The 19438-nt window shown below is 41.7% G+C and overlaps 1 protein-coding gene across 4 annotated transcripts in view; it reads left to right on the top strand.

Annotated features, from left to right (window-relative positions):
* Positions 1-19438, top strand: part of nav2a (neuron navigator 2a) — a 114315-nt gene that overhangs the window by 852 nt on the left and 94025 nt on the right. For 3 of the 4 annotated variants that reach the window (XM_049465273.1, XM_049465272.1, XM_049465275.1), the window contains exon 1: positions 1-594. This exon is cut by the window's left edge. In XM_049465273.1, the coding sequence (XP_049321230.1) occupies positions 274-594 (321 nt within the window). In that variant the 5' untranslated portion in view covers positions 1-273. Of the gene's footprint in view, positions 595-15910; positions 16051-19438 lie in introns of those variants that run through there. The other variant, XM_049465274.1, reaches the window with a different exon arrangement.

Raw genomic sequence — 19438 nt, 5'->3', positions numbered from 1 at the left:
CTGCATAATCAGAAAAGTATTTAAATAGTGTTTAACACAATCAGTGTGACTGTTTAATAATTCAATACAATTAAAAGTACTAATTACAGTCATTTAAATATTCATTAAATATGCTAATATTACTGATAATGGTAATTACTGGCACACGCCAGCAAAACTGAGCGTTTCTGACAGCGTGAGTGTGTGTGTGTCCACACTCCCCTTCTCTAAAGACTGCCGGAGGTGTGTGTGTGTGTGTGTATAAGTGTGTATGAGTGTGGGTGTTAGTGGAAGATGCCGGCCATTGTGCTGGTCAGTAAGATGAAGTCTGGACTGCCGAAGCCGGCGCACGCCACTGCCCCGAAAACACACATTCCCACCCGGGCGGTGGCTCCTCAGCCTAACGTCACACACACGTGGACCACCGGTGTGAAGGATGAGCAGTCCAGTGGACTCAAACCCATACGGACCCCCAGCCTGACAGCTGACCAGTCCAGTGGTCTGAAGCTCCCGCAGTCTGGTGCAGTCCGGCTCTCTCCATCCACTGTCCACTCTCAGCTGGACTGCACTCCGTCCAAACCCAGCCAGCCTGCAGACGGACCTGTAGACACTCAGGTTAGAGAAAGTGTGTGTGTGTGTGTGTAAAATGGGGGAATTATTAGAGGAACTTGTGAAACTTAGCGTTGCGATTAATCTTTATAAAAGAATTTGGATTAAATGCATGCGTTAACATTGAGAGCAGTATCAAATCAAATCAAATTTATTTGTATAGCGCTTTTTACAACTGGTGTTGGCACAAAGCAGCTTTACAGAAACATGATTACAGGACAAAGAATCAGGCAAAACATTAAACATAGAAAATACAGAATACAGAACCCCCAGTGAAAAACTCCCTCAGAGCTGCAGGAGGAGGAAGAAACCTTGGGAGGACCAAGACTCACATTAAAGGGGGGACCATCCTACCACTGGTCAAACGGCTTTTAAATTAAAATTTAAAAAGTCTTTCATACATCCACATAGGTTTTATGTATTCAGGAGTGTAAAAGCGCCACTAATGGCTTGGATGTAATCTGTAGTGGAGAGTAAGATGGATGATGAGCAGCTGATCTGTGGTGGTGGTGGAGAAGAGCTGACTTCAGAAACTTCCATCAGTCTGGCCGGACAGGAGACGCGAGAGCCTGAGGGTCCAACATCGGTATCGGGTCAGACAGGTGGGCAGTCAGTAACTCGGAGGAAAGCAGAGAGATGGTATTAGTTTTTACTGGATTTATGTAAAACAGAGAATATAAAACATTATCAGAGTGTGGCAAATGACTCCGGCAGAACTGAATAAAACAGCCTAACTAAAGGTAGAGAGCCAGAAGGTAACATAGACATGGAGGCTCCCTGAAACACTGGCATCCACCCACTCCACCGTCCACAAACCTGAGTGACCGTGTGCAGTGGGAGAACAACAGCACCAGCATCTCAGTTTACCCACAATTCCCTCTGTCCATGAACCCCTGAATCTGCAGCCTTATCTAAAGGAAAAAACATTAATTACCAAAAGCTAAACTAAACAAGTAAGTTTTCAGTCTAGACTTAAAGATTGAGACTGTGTCTGAGTCCCAAACATATTCGGGGAGATTATTCCAGAGTTGAGGCGCTTTATAAGAGAAAGCTCTTCCTCCTGCAGAGCTCCTCTGAATTTTAGGAACTACTAAGAAACCAGCACCCTGAGATCTAAGTAATCGCGGGGGTTCATAACAGGAGATGAGGTCTTGTAAATACTCAGGAGCTCAGTAGTTTATACCCATGTAATATAATACTGTATTTTTCACACTATAAGGCGCACAGTATTATAAGGTGCACTATCAAAGAGCATCTGTTTTCTGGTCTATTTTTATACGTGAGGTGCACCGGATTATAGACAGAAGGTCAGCAGTGGAGATCATGAAGGAATACAAATACTTGTACTCGACAACATGCTGAGATTCTGCTCTAATACTAAAGAAATGCTATCAGAGACCGTACTTGGTCTGCTCTAAGATCATTGACAACCTATTCGTTCTCTAACCACCTTACGTGTTCCGCAAACTGTGAATTTGGCCCAGAGTATTTAACAGGACCCATCACTTATTGTGTTTTCTGAATTGGATTGGCTTCCCTCAGGACGTAGACTTCTTTGTAAGACTGTAAGACGCAGAGGAGGAAAACAACTTTCCTCCTGAGGGAAGTTTAGCTCTTGAATGCTAGAAAAACTGAGTGTTCAGAAAAACTGACGCTGGAACATTGATCTGATGTGTATCTGTGAATGTGTTTGTGTATAGTGTGTAATTATTTTTTGAGGGAGTATTTTTTGCCCTGCTCATAGTTACACTCTATGCCCACAAATAAAGTAATCTGAATCTGAATATAAGTAAGAATCGAAGTGCTGGATGTAAATCTACACAGATTTCTCTCCTGAAAACTGTTTATTTGGGCGAGTAAAGCACTTCTGTTTATTTCCAGTATTTTCAACAGGGCATGCCGTGGTTAGCAGCACAGTGCTACAGTGAGGAATCCTGAGTGTTTCAGTAAGCCAGGGGACTATTAACTCGCGGTTCATCACAGGTAGCTTGTTTTAACATGGAAAACACACAGACTACAGTCACATATACTCACCTCTGTGCTGCAGACTGAAATTCTTTATTATTATTATTATTAAAAATATTAGTATTCCTTACTTCAGCAGAGTGTCTTTGCTGCTCTTTAAAATCTAACTGGTAAAATGAATACATAAGGCACACCAGATTATAAGGTGCACTGTCCATTTTTGGGCCTTTTAGTGTGAAAAATTCAGTATTTGGAACAGTATCTACGGTTTTCAAACCTTTTAGCGCAGAGTTTGTCCTCTTTTTCATATTTTTTTAGAAAGGCTTTAGACTAGATGTTGAAACAGTTGTTAAGAAGATTTTATTGCATTCATCCCAGAGAGAAATGATGAGTTCTGCCACTCCAGCTGATCCTAAACGTCCTCCATCACTCCAGAGGACAGAGTTCCACTCTACAGCCTGAACGTTTGAGCCCGTGCTCAGTGTTGCCCATAAGCATTGGGCTGTTTTCTCATGGCAGCTCCAGAGCGTCCCGTTCATTTAGTCTGTGCTTTTTTTGTGTTTTTACAGCTGTGTGTGAACACTGTACAGCAGTGAAGACCCTCACTGAGGGGTGTAAATCACAGGGCATCCCATGATAAGATATTTTCATGACCTGTTTCTGACGATAATGGAATTATCATGAAACTATAATTCTGTGATGGTATGATATTTCACTGCATCTGTGTTACTAAAGATCATAAAATACTCCTAAATAATCAAATAGCAGGAATTATGGATTTATTTGTATCAGTTTCACACAGTTTCACAACCAATATCCTGCACCGCAGGTTTATAGCACCACCATGTGAAGTAATGAAGGTACAGTACAATCTAAAGGATATATCAGGATATCAATATATATTTCCACTCCTACTGTGCAGAGTGTCTGGATACTTGGGCATGTGTGTGTGTGTGTGTGTGTGTGTGTGTGTGTGTGTGTGTGTGTGTGTGCAGTGGGTACAGTGAGGGTGGTGGTCGTGCAGTTTTTTTTATAGATCTTTTTATTGAAAAATCAGATATACAAACAGTACATTGTCAGTATGTTTACAAAAGATTTTTCGTTTTTTTTTTTCCACACTCAAAAGTGTGTGAGAGTGTGTGTGTGTGTGTGAGTGTGTGTGAGTGTGTGTGAGTGTGTGTGAGTGTGTGTGAGTGTGTGTGAGTGTGTGTGAGTGTGTGTGTGTGAGAGTGTGAGTGAGAGTGTGAGTGAGAGTGTGAGTGAGAGTGTGAGTGAGAGTGTGAGTGTGAGTGAGAGTGTGAGTGAGAGTGTGTGTGAGAGTGTGAGTGAGAGTGTGTGTGTGAGTGAGAGTGTGAGTGAGAGTGTGTGTGTGAGTGAGAGTGTGAGTGAGAGTGTGTGTGAGAGTGAGAGTGTGAGTGAGAGTGAGAGTGTGTGTGTGAGTGAGAGTGTGAGTGAGAGTGTGAGTGAGAGTGTGTGTGTGAGTGAGAGTGTGAGTGAGAGTGTGTGTGTGAGTGAGAGTGTGAGTGAGAGTGTGTGTGTGAGTGAGAGTGAGAGTGAGAGTGTGAGTGAGAGTGTGTGTGTGAGTGAGAGTGTGAGTGAGAGTGTGAGTGTGTGTGTGAGTGAGAGTGTGAGTGAGAGTGTGAGTGAGAGTGTGTGTGTGAGTGAGAGTGTGAGTGAGAGTGTGTGTGTGAGTGAGAGTGTGAGTGAGAGTGTGTGTGAGAGTGAGAGTGTGAGTGAGAGTGAGAGTGTGTGTGTGAGTGAGAGTGTGAGTGAGAGTGTGAGTGAGAGTGTGTGTGTGAGTGAGAGTGTGAGTGAGAGTGTGTGTGTGAGTGAGAGTGTGAGTGAGAGTGTGTGTGTGAGTGAGAGTGAGAGTGAGAGTGTGAGTGAGAGTGTGTGTGTGAGTGAGAGTGTGAGTGAGAGTGTGAGTGAGAGTGTGTGTGTGAGTGAGAGTGTGAGTGAGAGTGTGTGTGTGAGTGAGAGTGTGAGTGAGAGTGTGTGTGTGAGTGAGAGTGTGAGTGAGAGTGTGTGTGAGAGTGTGAGTGAGAGTGTGTGTGAGAGTGTGAGTGAGAGTGTGAGTGAGAGTGTGAGTGAGAGTGTGTGTGAGAGTGTGAGTGAGAGTGTGAGTGAGAGTGTGAGTGAGAGTGTGAGTGAGAGTGTGAGTGTGAGTGTGTGAGAGTGTGAGTGAGAGTGTGAGTGAGAGTGTGAGTGAGAGTGTGTGTGTGAGTGAGAGTGTGAGTGAGAGTGTGTGTGTGAGTGAGAGTGTGAGTGAGAGTGTGAGTGAGAGTGTGAGTGTGAGTGTGTGAGAGTGTGTGTGAGTGTGAGTGAGAGTGTGAGTGTGAGTGAGAGTGTGAGTGTGAGTGTGTGAGAGTGTGAGTGAGAGTGTGAGTGAGAGTGTGAGTGAGAGTGTGTGTGTGAGTGAGAGTGTGAGTGAGAGTGTGAGTGTGAGTGTGTGTGTGAGTGAGAGTGTGAGTGAGAGTGTGAGTGTGAGTGTGTGTGAGAGTGTGAGTGAGAGTGTGAGTGAGAGTGTGAGTGAGAGTGTGAGTGAGAGTGTGTGCGTGTGTGAGTGAGAGTGTGAGTGAGAGTGTGAGTGAGAGTGTGTGTGAGAGTGTGTGTGAGAGTGTGAGTGTGAGTGTGTGAGAGTGTGAGTGAGAGTGTGAGTGAGAGTGTGAGTGAGAGTGTGAGTGAGAGTGTGTGCGTGTGTGAGTGAGAGTGTGAGTGAGAGTGTGAGTGAGAGTGTGTGTGAGAGTGTGTGTGAGAGTGTGTGTGAGAGTGTGTGCGTGTGTGTGTGAGAGTGTGAGTGTGTGTGAGAGTGTGAGTGTGTGTGTGAGTGTGTGTGTGAGTGTGTGTGTGTGAGTGTGTGTGAGAGTGTGAGTGAGAGTGTGAGTGAGAGTGTGAGTGAGAGTGTGTGTGAGAGTGTGTGTGAGAGTGTGTGCGTGTGTGTGTGAGAGTGTGAGTGTGTGTGAGAGTGTGAGTGTGTGTGAGAGTGTGTGTGAGAGTGTGAGTGAGAGTGAGAGTGAGAGTGAGAGTGTGAGTGTGAGTGTGAGTGAGAGTGTGAGTGAGAGTGTGTGTGTGAGTGTGTGTGTGAGTGAGAGTGTGAGTGAGAGTGTGTGTGAGAGTGTGTGTGTGAGTGTGTGAGTGAGAGTGAGAGTGTGTGTGAGAGTGTGTGTGTGTGTGTGTGTGTTGTAAACACTCTGAATCTGGGTCAAGGCTGGGCCGTCATGTAGAGCGGGGGACCTGTCCTTTATTAGAAGTGCTGAATTCAGCTCTATTGATTCTCTCTCTCTTTATTCTCTTTCTCTTGTGCAAAAGTTTGTGCACCCCTGCTCAGCCACCATGTAGATCTAATGATGTGAAAATAAAATAAGTAAAATAATCACACAGTGTTGCTTCGTGACAGGGTGCATCAGATATTAGTAGAATAGTAGAGATGGAGTCCTGAACAAATGCTCTTCACGTGCCACACCATCACACACCTCCACTAGGGCTGAACCACACCAACCAAAAAAGAGATGTTCTGATATATTCTGATATCAGTGTGAAGGTTTTTCATCCCTTGGTTTGGCTTTTGGTTTGTTTTCACTGGGAACATCCACCTCACTCTATCTCTCTCTACCTCACTCAACCTCACTCAACTCCACTGTGTCTCACTCTAGCCTCAGCCCTCTGCCTTACTCTTCCTCACTCTACCATGCCTATGCCTTGTTCTGCCTCACTCTTCCTCATTCTACCTTGCTGTACCTCACTCTACACTCACGCTGCCCTCACTCTTCATCACTCTGCCTCACTCTACCCTCACTCTTCCTTACTTTGCCTCATTGTACCTTTCTCTACCTCACTGTTTCTTGCTCTGGCTAACTCTGCCTTGCTCTACCCTCACCCTACCTCATTCCATCTCACTCTACCTCACTCTACCTCACTCTGTCACAGTGCCTCACTTAAGTTCACTCTACATCGCTCTACCTCACTCTACCTCCAGCCAACTAATGTCATGTAGTGCATTTGGTTTTGCAGATACTGCAGGTGTAATCACAGCTATTTGATTATAGTTTATAATGAAAATGATGATTTCTTGCCCATCTCCACTACTCCACTAGCCCTGGACTGCTGAAAAAAGCAAGTTGTGTCTGTGGAGTAAAGTTGTTGGTACTAAACTCCAACCAGGCCCCTGTTTACCTCAGCAGTTCCAGATTTATCAGATCAGAATACAATTGTTTTAGTCTGCAACTAGTCTGTCTAGTGTCTGTGAGCCTGTGCTGATCCACTGAAGACACAGCTTTCCGTTTCTGTGTGTGTGTGTGTGTGTGTGTGTGTGTGTTGGGAGGGGTGTGGGTGTTGGGGGGGTAGTGTATGTGTCCTAGTTTGTTTGCAGCTGTGGAGTTTGATGAGTGCTAGAGACAATGTAGGAGGACAGCACTTACCAAACACACACAAACACACACACACACACACACACCCTGGTGGACTGTGTGGTAGCATGATAATTTAACCATGATACTTCCCACAAATTGAATTAGGAGTTAAGAGGTTAATGTAGTTAAGCAACAGTGGGAACTCTGGATACACCCCCAGTTAGCTTTGGGGCTATGAGGCTAATGTAGCTGTGAAGCTTATTTTCCAACAGCTTAAACTGCAAAAACAACAATTGCCTAGGCTACAGTTCAGCTAACCAGTAATACAATCTTATACCTCACTAATTAGCACGGCTGTCATGAGGCCAGTTGTGCACAATAGTGAAGTAAATGTAATTGGTTTCTGTACTAAAGGTATTTTTTCTGTATCTGTACTGAAGTATTTCTATTTATGGGATTTTACTTTAACTCCGCTACAGTACCAAAATACGATTGTGTCTCATTTGTGCATAAAAACCTAACATGTCAAGACAAAAGAAACATAAATCATAACACCAATCAGGGAACATACAGGTCGCTCTGAACCGGGCGTGGTACGCTGCACCTTGCTCTGGTCCACTTGAAGATGGGCCCGAGCACGATTCTTTCTTTTAAAAAACCTAGCGGTGATGTGCTGAATTCAGCACCCCCATCAGGAAAAGCACCCCCTCTCAGAAGTGTGCGCTATGCTGCTATGTATTAAACCGTGACTGAGATAACCATGACTATTTCTAAGTAAGTTAAAGTGAAATATCTCCACTTTTATCAAGAACACGGTGCATACGCGCTCCCAAGAGAGGGTACTTTTCATGCTGGTGGTGCTGAATTCTACCAAGACCACCGAGCAGTGAGTGGCGTAAGCGTGCTCGGGCACGGATTGTTTAAATGCAGTGTGAGTGTAGGCCAGCAGGGGAGTGGGGAGGGGGCTGAACCATGCTCCCGCAAGTATTAACCAAAAGTGATATTATGGACTCCGGGAGGTCAAAAATAATACTTTTAGGTTTGACACTTAAGTACACTTTAAGGTACACATACTGTCTGCTATTTTATTGATCTGGTACTGATTTAAAGATGACGGCCACCAGCTGATCCACTCAGTCAGAGGATGGGAAGGTTAATGGAGTTAATCTGGGATCAGGATGTAATCTTAAACAGATTAGAGGCTGGAATTTAGAGGGCTGGGCTGGGTACAGTGCCTTAGAACGAAAACACTGATAGGATCTTGAAGTGCACCGCTCCTGTCAATCACCCTCTGCATACTGTACCTCACTGATTGATTATTAATCTGCTGTTTGAACATGTGAGGATATCTGCTACAACATGAGGGTTATAATGATAATATTATATGCAGTAATTAAAGGCTGTATACTATTTCCATTGTAAACAAGACACTTTATATAAACTATATATACTTTATATATCAGTTTCAGAGTCTCTTTCCCCTTCTGAACTGGCAGAGGACACTGTGTGTGTATGTGTGTGTGTGTGTGTGTGTGTGTGTGCAGGAGGAGGATTTTTGGCTCGTTTTAAAATTTCTGTAGCAGACCTGCAGTCTGTGCTGTCCTCTCGTGGCGGAAGCTGGAACTGCAGGTCTGTCACTGTGCGTAATTGAGTTTGACAGGTTTTCTAAAGTAATGTAAAGTATGCTGACTATATATATATATAAAGATCATAACAACCAGTTAACCAGTCGAATGGAATTGGTCTAAGACCCAGGACAATTACAGTATTTACGTCTGTTCAAATAAATTACATCAATAGTGAAATAACCAAGAGACTTACCCAGGCTAAAAAGTGCAGATATGAAATGGTAAATTAATTTCAAGATTATAAATAAGAAAAAGGTTTTGGGGAAAATAAGTAAAAATTCATAATTCAAAGTGAATATTGAGAGATTTCATAATTGTGAAAATGAACAGGTAAAGGTGGGACACTCTGTGCTTAAGAAAAAATTAATCCAAATGTTGAAAGAAGACTAAGGCTTGAAAGACCCAACTTACTGTTCTTTGTAAACACAGAATTTTGGTTGTTGGACCTGTACCCGATTACATTGCATGTTTAATTGTTTTTAAATAATAATAAAGAGCACACACACACACACACACACTAAAGCTGATTGGTGGAGCTCAGTGGTGTATTCGCTGATTGTTTCGTGACTCTTCAGCTGATCATTTGTTAATTTCGGCTCCGGAGCTCTATAACTATCTAAACAACCTGCCAGACCTTTAACATAACAACAGAGCCATGTGCTCTGCACAGTCCCCGGGGTCCTCAGGGCCACCATATATGAACTGCATTATGGGTAATCAGAGGAGCGTAGAGCGGGTAAAGCATATGGACAGTGTGTGATAAAGTGTGTGTGGCAGCTGTTTCAGTCCACTGACTCTTTGAGCATCTCTGCTGCTGGAATGCTCTGTACACACTTTATCAGAAACACCCCCACGCAGCTCCAGCTCTGTCTGCTGAATTTATTGTCTGATCCCACTGCCAGGCTGTGTGTGTGTGCTAGATACTCTTAAAGGGTTCTTTAAGGGTTCTGTGGTAAAAGCAGTTGTTCTACATAGACGTTGTAGATGCTGCAGCACTTTTCTGTAGAAGTTTATACAAAGGTTTATACTGTTTTTTGTAAAGCTTGAAAAACAGCTCTATGCAGCTACTTGGCTTATCAGAAAAAAAACATTACCTGCTAGTGCTGCAATATTAATAATAATATTAATAATAATAAGTGAAAAGATATTGCAGTGTGTTCTCTAATGTTAGGACTTTTTTCAGCAGCAGGATCAGGCCCAAACTTCAACCCACACTGAGACACAGCCAACATATTGAAGTTCATTTTTACACTCTACTTACTTAAATGAAATGAAATAAAGTCAATCCTTGTCACTTTTAACACACTTGATATAGGTTTAATACTTTTACAACCTTTCCAATCTTCCCTAGCTGGCTGTTTTTTAGTGTACAGATAGAAACTGTACAGGACTAGGATAGTAACGTCAGGTGAAGAAGTTAAATAACTCTAGCATGGAGCACTCTGTAAAAGAGCTGAAGGTTATTGAATAGAATTGCTCTCTTGCTTATGTAAGAGCCCTGCTGTGAGTGTGAGAGAGGGTTCTGTGTTGTGAATGTTAGCTGTCTGGTTCTGCAGTCGGCTCTTGCGCTGTTGTGTCTGTTAAGATGAAGACATCTGCTTCCTTCAGGGCTTCAGGCCAGACTCTCCATATGACCCCACCACTCTGTCGCCGCCCTGCTGACGGATGCTCTATTGTGGCTGCACACACAGCCAGCGGGGCTGAGGAGTGTGCTCAGGTCTCTGGGGATCCAGATGAAGTTTGGGAATCAGCCAGTCACTCAGCCCAGCATTAAAGGTCACGCTAGCGTTAGCTGAAGGCTAAAGGTTAAGGTTAAGGATCAAAGCTGTGTATCAGTCATGTCATATGGAGTGATATCACATATCTAAAAATTCACACTGGGCAACACTTAAGAGGATTCTCAATACATACTGGCTTTTTAAGGCCCATCAGTGTTTGAGGGTATTAACAAAGTGTCTATCAGTCCTGAGCTACAGTGGCATGAAAAAGTTTGGGCATTCCTGATAATTTTTTTTAATGATTTTCCTTAAATCATTGAGTTTTCAAGTCTCTCAAACATTCAAACAACCTAAAAAACAAAGATTGTTTCACATCATGGTTTAGAGGAAGGATATAAAAAGTTCAAATCTCAGAGATTTCCGCTGCAGTTTCTACTGCGAGAACAGAGTGAGGAAATGGAAGAACCACAGGCAAGGTTCTAGTTAAGACCTGAAGTAGCAGAACAAAAAAAATCTCAGATAATCAGAGGAGAAGGATGGTGAGAACAGTCATAGTCAACCCACAGACCAACTCCAAACACCTACATCATCATCCTGCTGCAGATGGAGTCTCTGTGCATCATTCAGCTATTCAGCACACTTTACACAAGGAGAAGCTGTATGGGAGAGAAATGCAGAAGAGTAAAGCTAAAGCACATTTGGAAAACCCATGATGAAACTAAAACTGAGTTATTTGGAGGGCGGTATGCACGGAGGAAAAATAACACAGCTTTTCATTATTGAAAATCTGTGGTGTGATTTAAAGCAGGATGTTCATGTTCAGAAATCATCAAACCTGACTGAACTGGAAATGTTTTGTAAAGAAGAATGATCCAAAATAACCTTCAACCAGAAGCAGCCAGACTCTCATTGGAAGCTGTATGAAAATCATGAAAATAATCAGGGGTGCCTAAACTTTTTCATACAGCTGCATTACTGAATACACACTTGCTGTAGAAAGCCAGACTGTTTTTAAATATATGTTGAACAAAAATGCTGCCAGTGCTGGATAATGAATGTTTTTGATACTATTGAATAATACATACTGACTGTAAAAGGCTTAGAAAAGCGTGATGCTATAAAAAAGTTCATACTGGAAGTATAAAGCCTGTTAATGATTGGATATGACTGGTCAGTTTTTGATGGTATTAAAATATACATCTTTCAATACAGTCTTTGATTGTAATGAACAAAATATACTGGTTGTACAATATATTCTAGCTGTATCAGCCTGGCAGTGTTTTCTGGCATTGAAAAATACATACTGGCTGTAGAATAACTGGCTGTATTAGATGATATTGAAACAATTCATACTGACTGTACAAGCCTGTCAGATTTTGATTAAATTAAACAATTCTGGTAGTATAGGGCCTGGTAATGTTTGATGGTTTTAAACAATACATACTGGCTTATGGTAATTAAAAATACATACTGGCTGCAGAAAAACCTGTCAGTATTTGATGATGTTCAGCTATGTAAACAGGCTGTATAAGGCCTGGTGGTTTTGATGGTATTGAGCATCACTGGCTGCGTGTTTTTGCGGTACCTGTACCGCACTGACCGCTGGTTGCTTAGTAACTACAGTCTCTCTGCTGTTCAGCTGGTCTCAGTCCTGCTGAAACACACCTGACCTGACCTGATTACCCCATTACTGCTCATTAATCAGCTGAACCAGCGCTCTTCAGTTTACTGAGGGACATAAAGTACAGACATTTTTCTCCAAACAGACAATGAAAATATGAGTAAACTAACACCACAAACACCGAGTTAACACTGAAACACATGTTTTCATTAGAATGTGATCATTTTGTCTAATTTAAATTTGTTGATCTTTTAATGTTTCTCCTCCTTTAGAGGTTTTATAAAGCATTCTTTTTATTCTTTTTTTTTCTATTATTTTGTTGGTGTGGTGCAGAACAGTGACTAAAGTTCCAATATTATTCATATTAGGCTTTCTAACATCACCCACAGTGCACAGAACAGTGGGCAGTAGTGACCATGACCAGCAGTGTCTAGCTAGAATTATCCATTAGACATAATAATAGTTCTTTATAGAACCAAAATGTTTTTTCTGTGGCATTTCTCCAAGAACAAATAGCAGAACCTTTATTTTTAAGAGTGCTCATTAATGCTTGACTTTAAATCTCTATTTAATAATCTGGAACACACAGTGCACTCTTTATTAAGGCCCATTCTTTGATCAAAGTATTTTTTTTTAAAATAAAATTGGTGTCAATCAATGAAAAAATGGATTAATCACGATTAATTTAGTTTTTTTATTTAAGACTTAAGCATTTCATAGTGAATATTTAAATGTGAATGAAATTATAAAAGCAAGAGTGGCAAAATTGAATTATGTTTATATTAGTGGTGTCAATTGCAGTATATAAAAAATATAAACAGTAAAATTTAAACACTGGTACTTTCTTACATTTTTGGTCATTTTTTTCTTTATAATAACATATCTCAGGAAAAAAATTTAATTAGATTTTTTTTCTTGTGCTCATTAAATAAATTTAATTGGGAGCTCCTGTGTGTGAGAAAGAGATTTAATTCATCTTTCAGCATGAATATTTTTTTTTTTACCTTCTGATTTCAACAGTAGTGATGCACTGATTACATCACTGAATAAAACCGCCAATACATCACCAGGAAAGTATAAATTAGCATAAAATGATAGAAGAGATGATCTTTTATGACTGGATCAGCACTTTTATCATTTTCACCATAACTCACCACCTCCAGCGATCTGTTCCTTAAGTATAGGAGTTTAAATCCCACCAAAGTGACCCTATTCTTTTCCAGGACACCTAGAGTGCCTCTGTGTCTCTGAGCTTTTGTGTTTCTGCCCTGAGAAAGCCCATATGTCTGCCCCCCACCCCCACCAGCCAGTGGTAGTGGGACCCTATCCAACCCCCTCTCCAAACCCACGAGAAGCAGATGATGGGGGTCCCCAAAAACAAAAGACCCCTCTGCACTGGGTGAACCCGCTCATTGTCCGCGCTGGCTTGGGTTTATCTTTGCAGCCCCTGAGAGGAAGAATGAAGCGTGCAGCTCGTAATTCAGGGCTGTTGGGCTTTAATGGGTTTGTTCATTCCTGCCCAACACATGTAGCCCCGACCACAGATCATCCAGCTCAAAGCAGGGCGGCGGAGCGCGGTCGGGGAACACTTTAATTGACTCATAAAAAGTTTTTTAGCGGTGAGAGAGAGTTACGTTCCAATGAGTAAAGAAGAAATATGAGACGTAAAGATGTACTCTGACAGGATTCATTCATTTAAAAGTTTGGCCATTAATAAAATTAACACGCTTGATAACTGATCCTGGTTCAGCCAATTAGTCGGGGGTGCGCGGTTTCGGAAGTTTGTATGTTGTGTGCTTCTTAAGTGTACAACAGAAGATGCTAAGCTAACACTGCTAACAAACTCTGGACTTGGACCGTCAATAAAGACTACATTATTTAACATCAACACCAACACTAATCAGCCACTGACAGGGTGATGTAAATAACACTGATGATCTGGCTTAACACCTGTCAATATTACTGGATATTACCTATCCAGTGAACAGTCAGGAAGGGTAACTGAAGTTAAAGTATTTTACTTGTCTGTCGTTTGGCCCCGATATCGGCCCAGGTCTTGTAACACCTGGACACTTGCAGGTCCTGTGGTGGGTAGAAGGCAGGGGTGGAGCTAACGCTCCGCACAACCAGACAGGACCAAGCTGATGAATCAGCCGTTCTGAAAGCAGGACGACAGGTGTGATTAGAGGTCTTTTAAAGACAGGTGGAAGCTGGAGATAGATCAAGGTGTGGTGATGTAGCAGTGGTAGCTCTGCTAATGGACAGGTGTTGATTTTGGACTGTGGTGGCTAGAGGTGACTGGGACCTTCTGTTATTATTTGGATCTACTGCTCACATTAATAGTGGTGCCAGATAACACAACATCTTCAGAGGTCTTGTGGAGTCCATGCCTCAATGTGTCAGAACGTTTGTTGGCCCTTTGAGAATCTACACAATATTAGTTAAGCAGGGTTTGCAGTGGTGTGACTTTGCATAGTACACAGACCAACCCTGATGACACCATACCCTAATGCTAACCAGCTCCTGACAGTGTGAATTCACTTCGTAGCATATTTGGATAAAGTATTCTGCTGAAACAGTAAAACATGTATAATTTTACTGAATGAAGCGAAGAACCCAGAACCGAAGGCAATTTTATAATAAAAAACCTGCCAGTATTTCTTCATCTGAAACCTCAGTAGAGAGTGTAATGGTTTTGGGGGTGGCCTAGCAGGCCGTTAGCTTTGTTGTATTTATAAAGCGTGCTGGGCTCTGGCAGCCAGCTCAGAGCCTTTCCGTGTGGGAACAGAACAGAAAGCTGGGCGACCCTCAGGAACTTTAGTTTGGCTTTACTTTGGCTTTTAATTTGTGGTTTCGGTGGGTTTTGGAGGGAGCACAGACACCATGGACCCCTAGTGTCTCTTCACCGCTAACCATAACTTTAGCCTGAGCCACACACACACACACACATGCTGCTCAGCCAGCGGTGTGGAATATAGAAACAACCCCAGTTTGTTTGATCTGTTTCAGGCCTGAAGTTGGCAGCAGTTTTTTGGGCTGTGTTTTTAAGAGCTGATGTTGGGAGTGATTGAAGCTCTCGCTGGTGGAAATGCGGATCTGTTTGAGGTTATCAGAGCCGCTTTCTCAGGCTAAGACTTTTGCCTGTTTATTTTTTTGGCCTGCGTGTGTGGCTGGAGTTTTGGACCGTTCGTTGTCTGGAAATTTACGTTAATATTAATAATGCTGGTTAATATGCTGGCTGGAATTAGTGCACCTAAGGACACTGGTGTTCTGCTGCTGTTACAGTGCTTGTTTGAGCACTGCTTTTCTTAATCTGAGGAAAAGTAATGGAGTACTACATTTACAGTTACTAACAAATATCAGTTACATACAATGAAGTAATAACAGAATGAAAACAAAACTAAATACTTAAATAATAATATTACATTTTATACCATAATACATCACCACCACCATCATCAACATATCATGTTCAGTAGGAATGGATGAGACAGTTAAGATGCTTTAGCAAAATTTAACTTGACTATTTCCAGCTTGTGACTTTAGTGACTCAGTAAATTATCACAAATGATTTATTGTTTTGTTTGATTTAAGTGATATATTAGCATTTAGAAAAGCAGGTCGGAAGTTTGCTTCATAACATGGCTGAAAAAGCCACCTCAGTAATGGAAGCTTACAGCCTACAAGGTAGAGCTGCAGCCATGAAGATAAAGTAGCTAACAAGTAATCAAATTCCACACTTTGGTCTGTTCAGGCTTGACTAATGAAGCTGAGAAAGAGAGAGACATAAAGAAAGAGAGAAAATGAGAGAGGGAGAGAGAGAGGGATTCCCCCATCTAATACTGACACACTGACGCAAACTCCAGCTGGTCTACACAATCACACAGACAGGAGGATCCTCCAGCCCTGTGTGTGTGTGTGTGTGTGTGTGGGGTGGTTTGGTGGTGTGTGTGTGTGTGTGTGTTGGGGGGGTGTGGGGATAAGGGGGGTGGGGAGGAGCAGCTGCTACAGCCCTGCTCAGTGTGAGGAGCAGCAGTCTCTCTCTCTCTCTGGTCCTGGCGGGATGTGTGTGTGCGGTGCTGCGGCGCTGTGTGAGGCAGGTGCAGTGAGGAAGAGGAGGAGTGAGGAAGATGAGTGTGATGCTGTGGCGCTGGGAGCAGAATAACATCAGCATGAAACTGGTAAACCTCTACACCTCTAAAACCTCTTCACCACTGGATGAACTTTGGTTGTTGGGATAGTGTCGGATTTCTCCGCACTTTTAAATGGTGTTTTTGGATGTTTGGATTTAAAATTGGTTCCATTATTTAAGTTTTTAGTATTGACTCTACGACAGGCTTTGCTGGTTGGAAACTCTGCTGTATTTTGCTGTAATTTTGGGTCAGTGCCCAGTATGTTGACATGCCAAAACTCATGGGACAGCAGTATGTAAATTTGTTATCAAGCATTACATCAGGGTAAGGTTCGGGGACGTCCACACCTGTATACACTGCGAGGTGTTATCTTGTGAGTGAGGTTAAACACTGGCCAATATTTATTAGAGTAAAATCTGAGGGTGGTGCAGATGGATGCAGCTTAGTATTTTGTCCCTTGACTTTTGCCATGTCTCATGGGACAAAATACTAGTTTTTGTCCCATAACTTTTGGCATGTGAGTGGAATGTTGTTAGTTTGTTTATTATGAATAACTATCCCTTATTCTACACCCTTTTTCTTTATTTGAAACAGTAGGATTTGTTTTATATTTACTGATTTTTTCTTCCCTTTTTCATCAAAAGACTCCTGACAGTCCAGTAATGTTAAAGAAATCCAAACTCAGTTTAGTTTTCTGTAAAACGCTCAGTGTTTGCTGTGATTATTCTTTAGACAGTAATCATGTTTCATGCAGCTGAATTGCTAATGTGTAACTGTGCAGCCTAATGCTAACCCTATGAATGACATTGTGCTACAGTCCAATCAAAAGGGTACTTTATAGCACAGAAAATAATTATTTGACTTTTTAGTGCTCTATAAATTAATTTAAACATTTCTCCTCAAAAATATAAACAAAAGCAAGTAAAGAACCAATTAAGCACAAAAACAGTTTTTAGTTTATTATAGAGTTTTATGTATTTTTTTCTATTTTCCTTTCAGAATGGTCTAAATTATATATTAACAGACATTCCAAGTATTTAAAGGGAAGAGAAAAATAAAAGAAAATCTACTATTGAATGAAGAGCCCTGTTGGAGGGTTTGTACTAAAGACCTTAAGCAGAGCTGTAGGTGTTTACAGAGAGAGAGGAGTTGCTCTGAAACAGCCAGCAGAATAAAACACAGAGGCTTATTAAGAAACAAGCATTAGCCAACAACTAGCAGTGCAATTAGTATAAGCTAATATGCAGCAATTAGGGACAGCTGATGAAGTATTTTTTATGAAAATAGGATAGAGGAGTCTCAGCAATCCCACAGCCCTCAGTTCCCTCAGTCCAGAGCTTATCAGCTGCCTTTCAATCCCACAAAGCCTGCACACGCTCCTGGGTTTATTGCTTGTCTGGAGATGGGCTGATAAAGCACTGTTTAATTATGTATTACATCTGGAGCACAGCATGAGTGGCACTGGTCTGTAAGGTCGTGTGTGTGTGTGTGTGTGTGTTAGAGGGAATTACTTTGGAATAGCAATAAAAGCTGAGATTGTGCTGCTTTGAAGCTTATAGAGGCAGGATAAATTCAGCAGACTGTGATATTCCAGCTTTATTCCCATTACAGTACATTACATTACCTTACATCACATAGAATTACAGTGTATTATTCATCTGAGAGCATTAGTCCAATGGAACTCTAAAGAACGGCGGATCAGGAGCGCTGATAGCGCATTCAGGTTCACAGTGCTAATGCTAATATAGCTAGCACTAGGCCTGCCTGAGAGCTATTTTTTTATTAGAAGATGTATTCTCCCAGAAACTATTTTGCGTATAAGATAAAATAATCACTTTTTATACCACTTATGATAACAGTGAATGCAAAATAATGCACTTTTACACCCTTTTAAAGAATAGTAAACAGTCTACAGCTGTTTACACATCATTAGCTAGAATGATTAGCATTAGCCTACTACTGAAGTCTGTATTAGGTGCAGATATGCAAATGAAATGGACTCAACGTGAACACACTTCAGACAGCTGGTCTAAATACTGAAATGTATTTTTATGGCCTTATGAACTATATTGCATATTGACAGATTGATCCATAGAACACACACACACTCCCAAACAGATACACACACACACACACACACACACACCGTCCACAGGAAAAAGAATATTTTAAAAAATGGAGGTTTTTGTCTTCGTTTTTAAAAATATCTTTATCCACTTGGAAATGCCGTACCTCTCAAAAACAGAACATCTCTAGACATTCTTAAGTTTTCTCTGCACTCCTCATTACCAACTACTTCATTTTTAAAATTGTCTCAACAGGTACGTGTTTGTCCAGAATCACATTTGCGGTAAGGTTTGTACCTCCGGAGAGGAGGATTGAAAAACTGCACACAGCACATTTTGGTGCTCTGTTGGATAATGTGAGAACAACATTAAATAAAGCTGTAAACATGATCGCAGAGAGGACAGAACAAATCCAGACGCTCTTCCTGTTTCAGGCTTATTCTGAACAAAAGCAGACATGCGCAGATTTACTGTGTGACGTCAGCATTTTCAGAAAGCTCTATTTTTTCAAATTTCCACCTTCCAAACTTCTACCTTTTTAGGATTAAAAACATCATTTTCATGTAGATGAAAGGTCAAAACAAAGACAAAAACCTCAGTTTTTAATAAGATCCATATTCATGTGGACGGGGGCTTAAACACAGGGAGAGTCACCTACAGTCTCGCAGGTCTTATCCTGTAATGTAGCATCGTGATAACGTAGCCTGTATCCCACCAGTTCATTTATAGTGACATGTTATAGCATACGAATTAGCATGGTGCTAACTAAACGTGTAATCTTACGAGCCTGTTGTTGAGCTGTGGAGTTGAGTTAGCGGTGGTGATGTGCTCATGCTTCACTCTGTTAGCATTGTGTGATAGAGGGATGAGTAAGGGGAGGAAGATAACAGAGCTGGGGTTTGGAGGTGGTGGTGGTGGTGGTGGTGGGGTGATGGTGTGAGATGTTGGTGTGTCTCAGTTCACTCTCTGCTTTATGTTAACCTGCTCTGCCAGCGGAATATATGACATCTATTAACTTGACTTTCTGAAACCTGGATCTCACAGACACTCACACACACACTCACACACACACACACACACACACACACTCGGAACTGTGTGGACTGAAATAAGAGTGTGAATAGTTATTGATTTCCCATTGTCCATCTGTCCTGTGTGTTTGGGAGCGAGATGCTAAGAGTGTGTCTCTTTTTATAATGCTGAACAATGAGCGGCCCAGATACAGATCATGCTCAGTATCACTGCTCCAGCTGCTCTCCTCTGTTCTCTGTGCATCGTTGCTTTTCTTACATTAGATTTTTACAATTAAATGTATAGAGACCAATTCTGTTTAATACCTAAAGTATCTGTTTAAGTTTATAAACCCAAAA

The sequence above is a fragment of the Astyanax mexicanus genome, chromosome 16 (genome assembly GCF_023375975.1).
Source record: "Astyanax mexicanus isolate ESR-SI-001 chromosome 16, AstMex3_surface, whole genome shotgun sequence".
Taxonomy (NCBI): domain Eukaryota; kingdom Metazoa; phylum Chordata; class Actinopteri; order Characiformes; family Acestrorhamphidae; genus Astyanax; species Astyanax mexicanus.
Note: the sequence above shows the minus strand (reverse complement) of the source record. Positions and strands in the feature narration are given on the sequence as shown.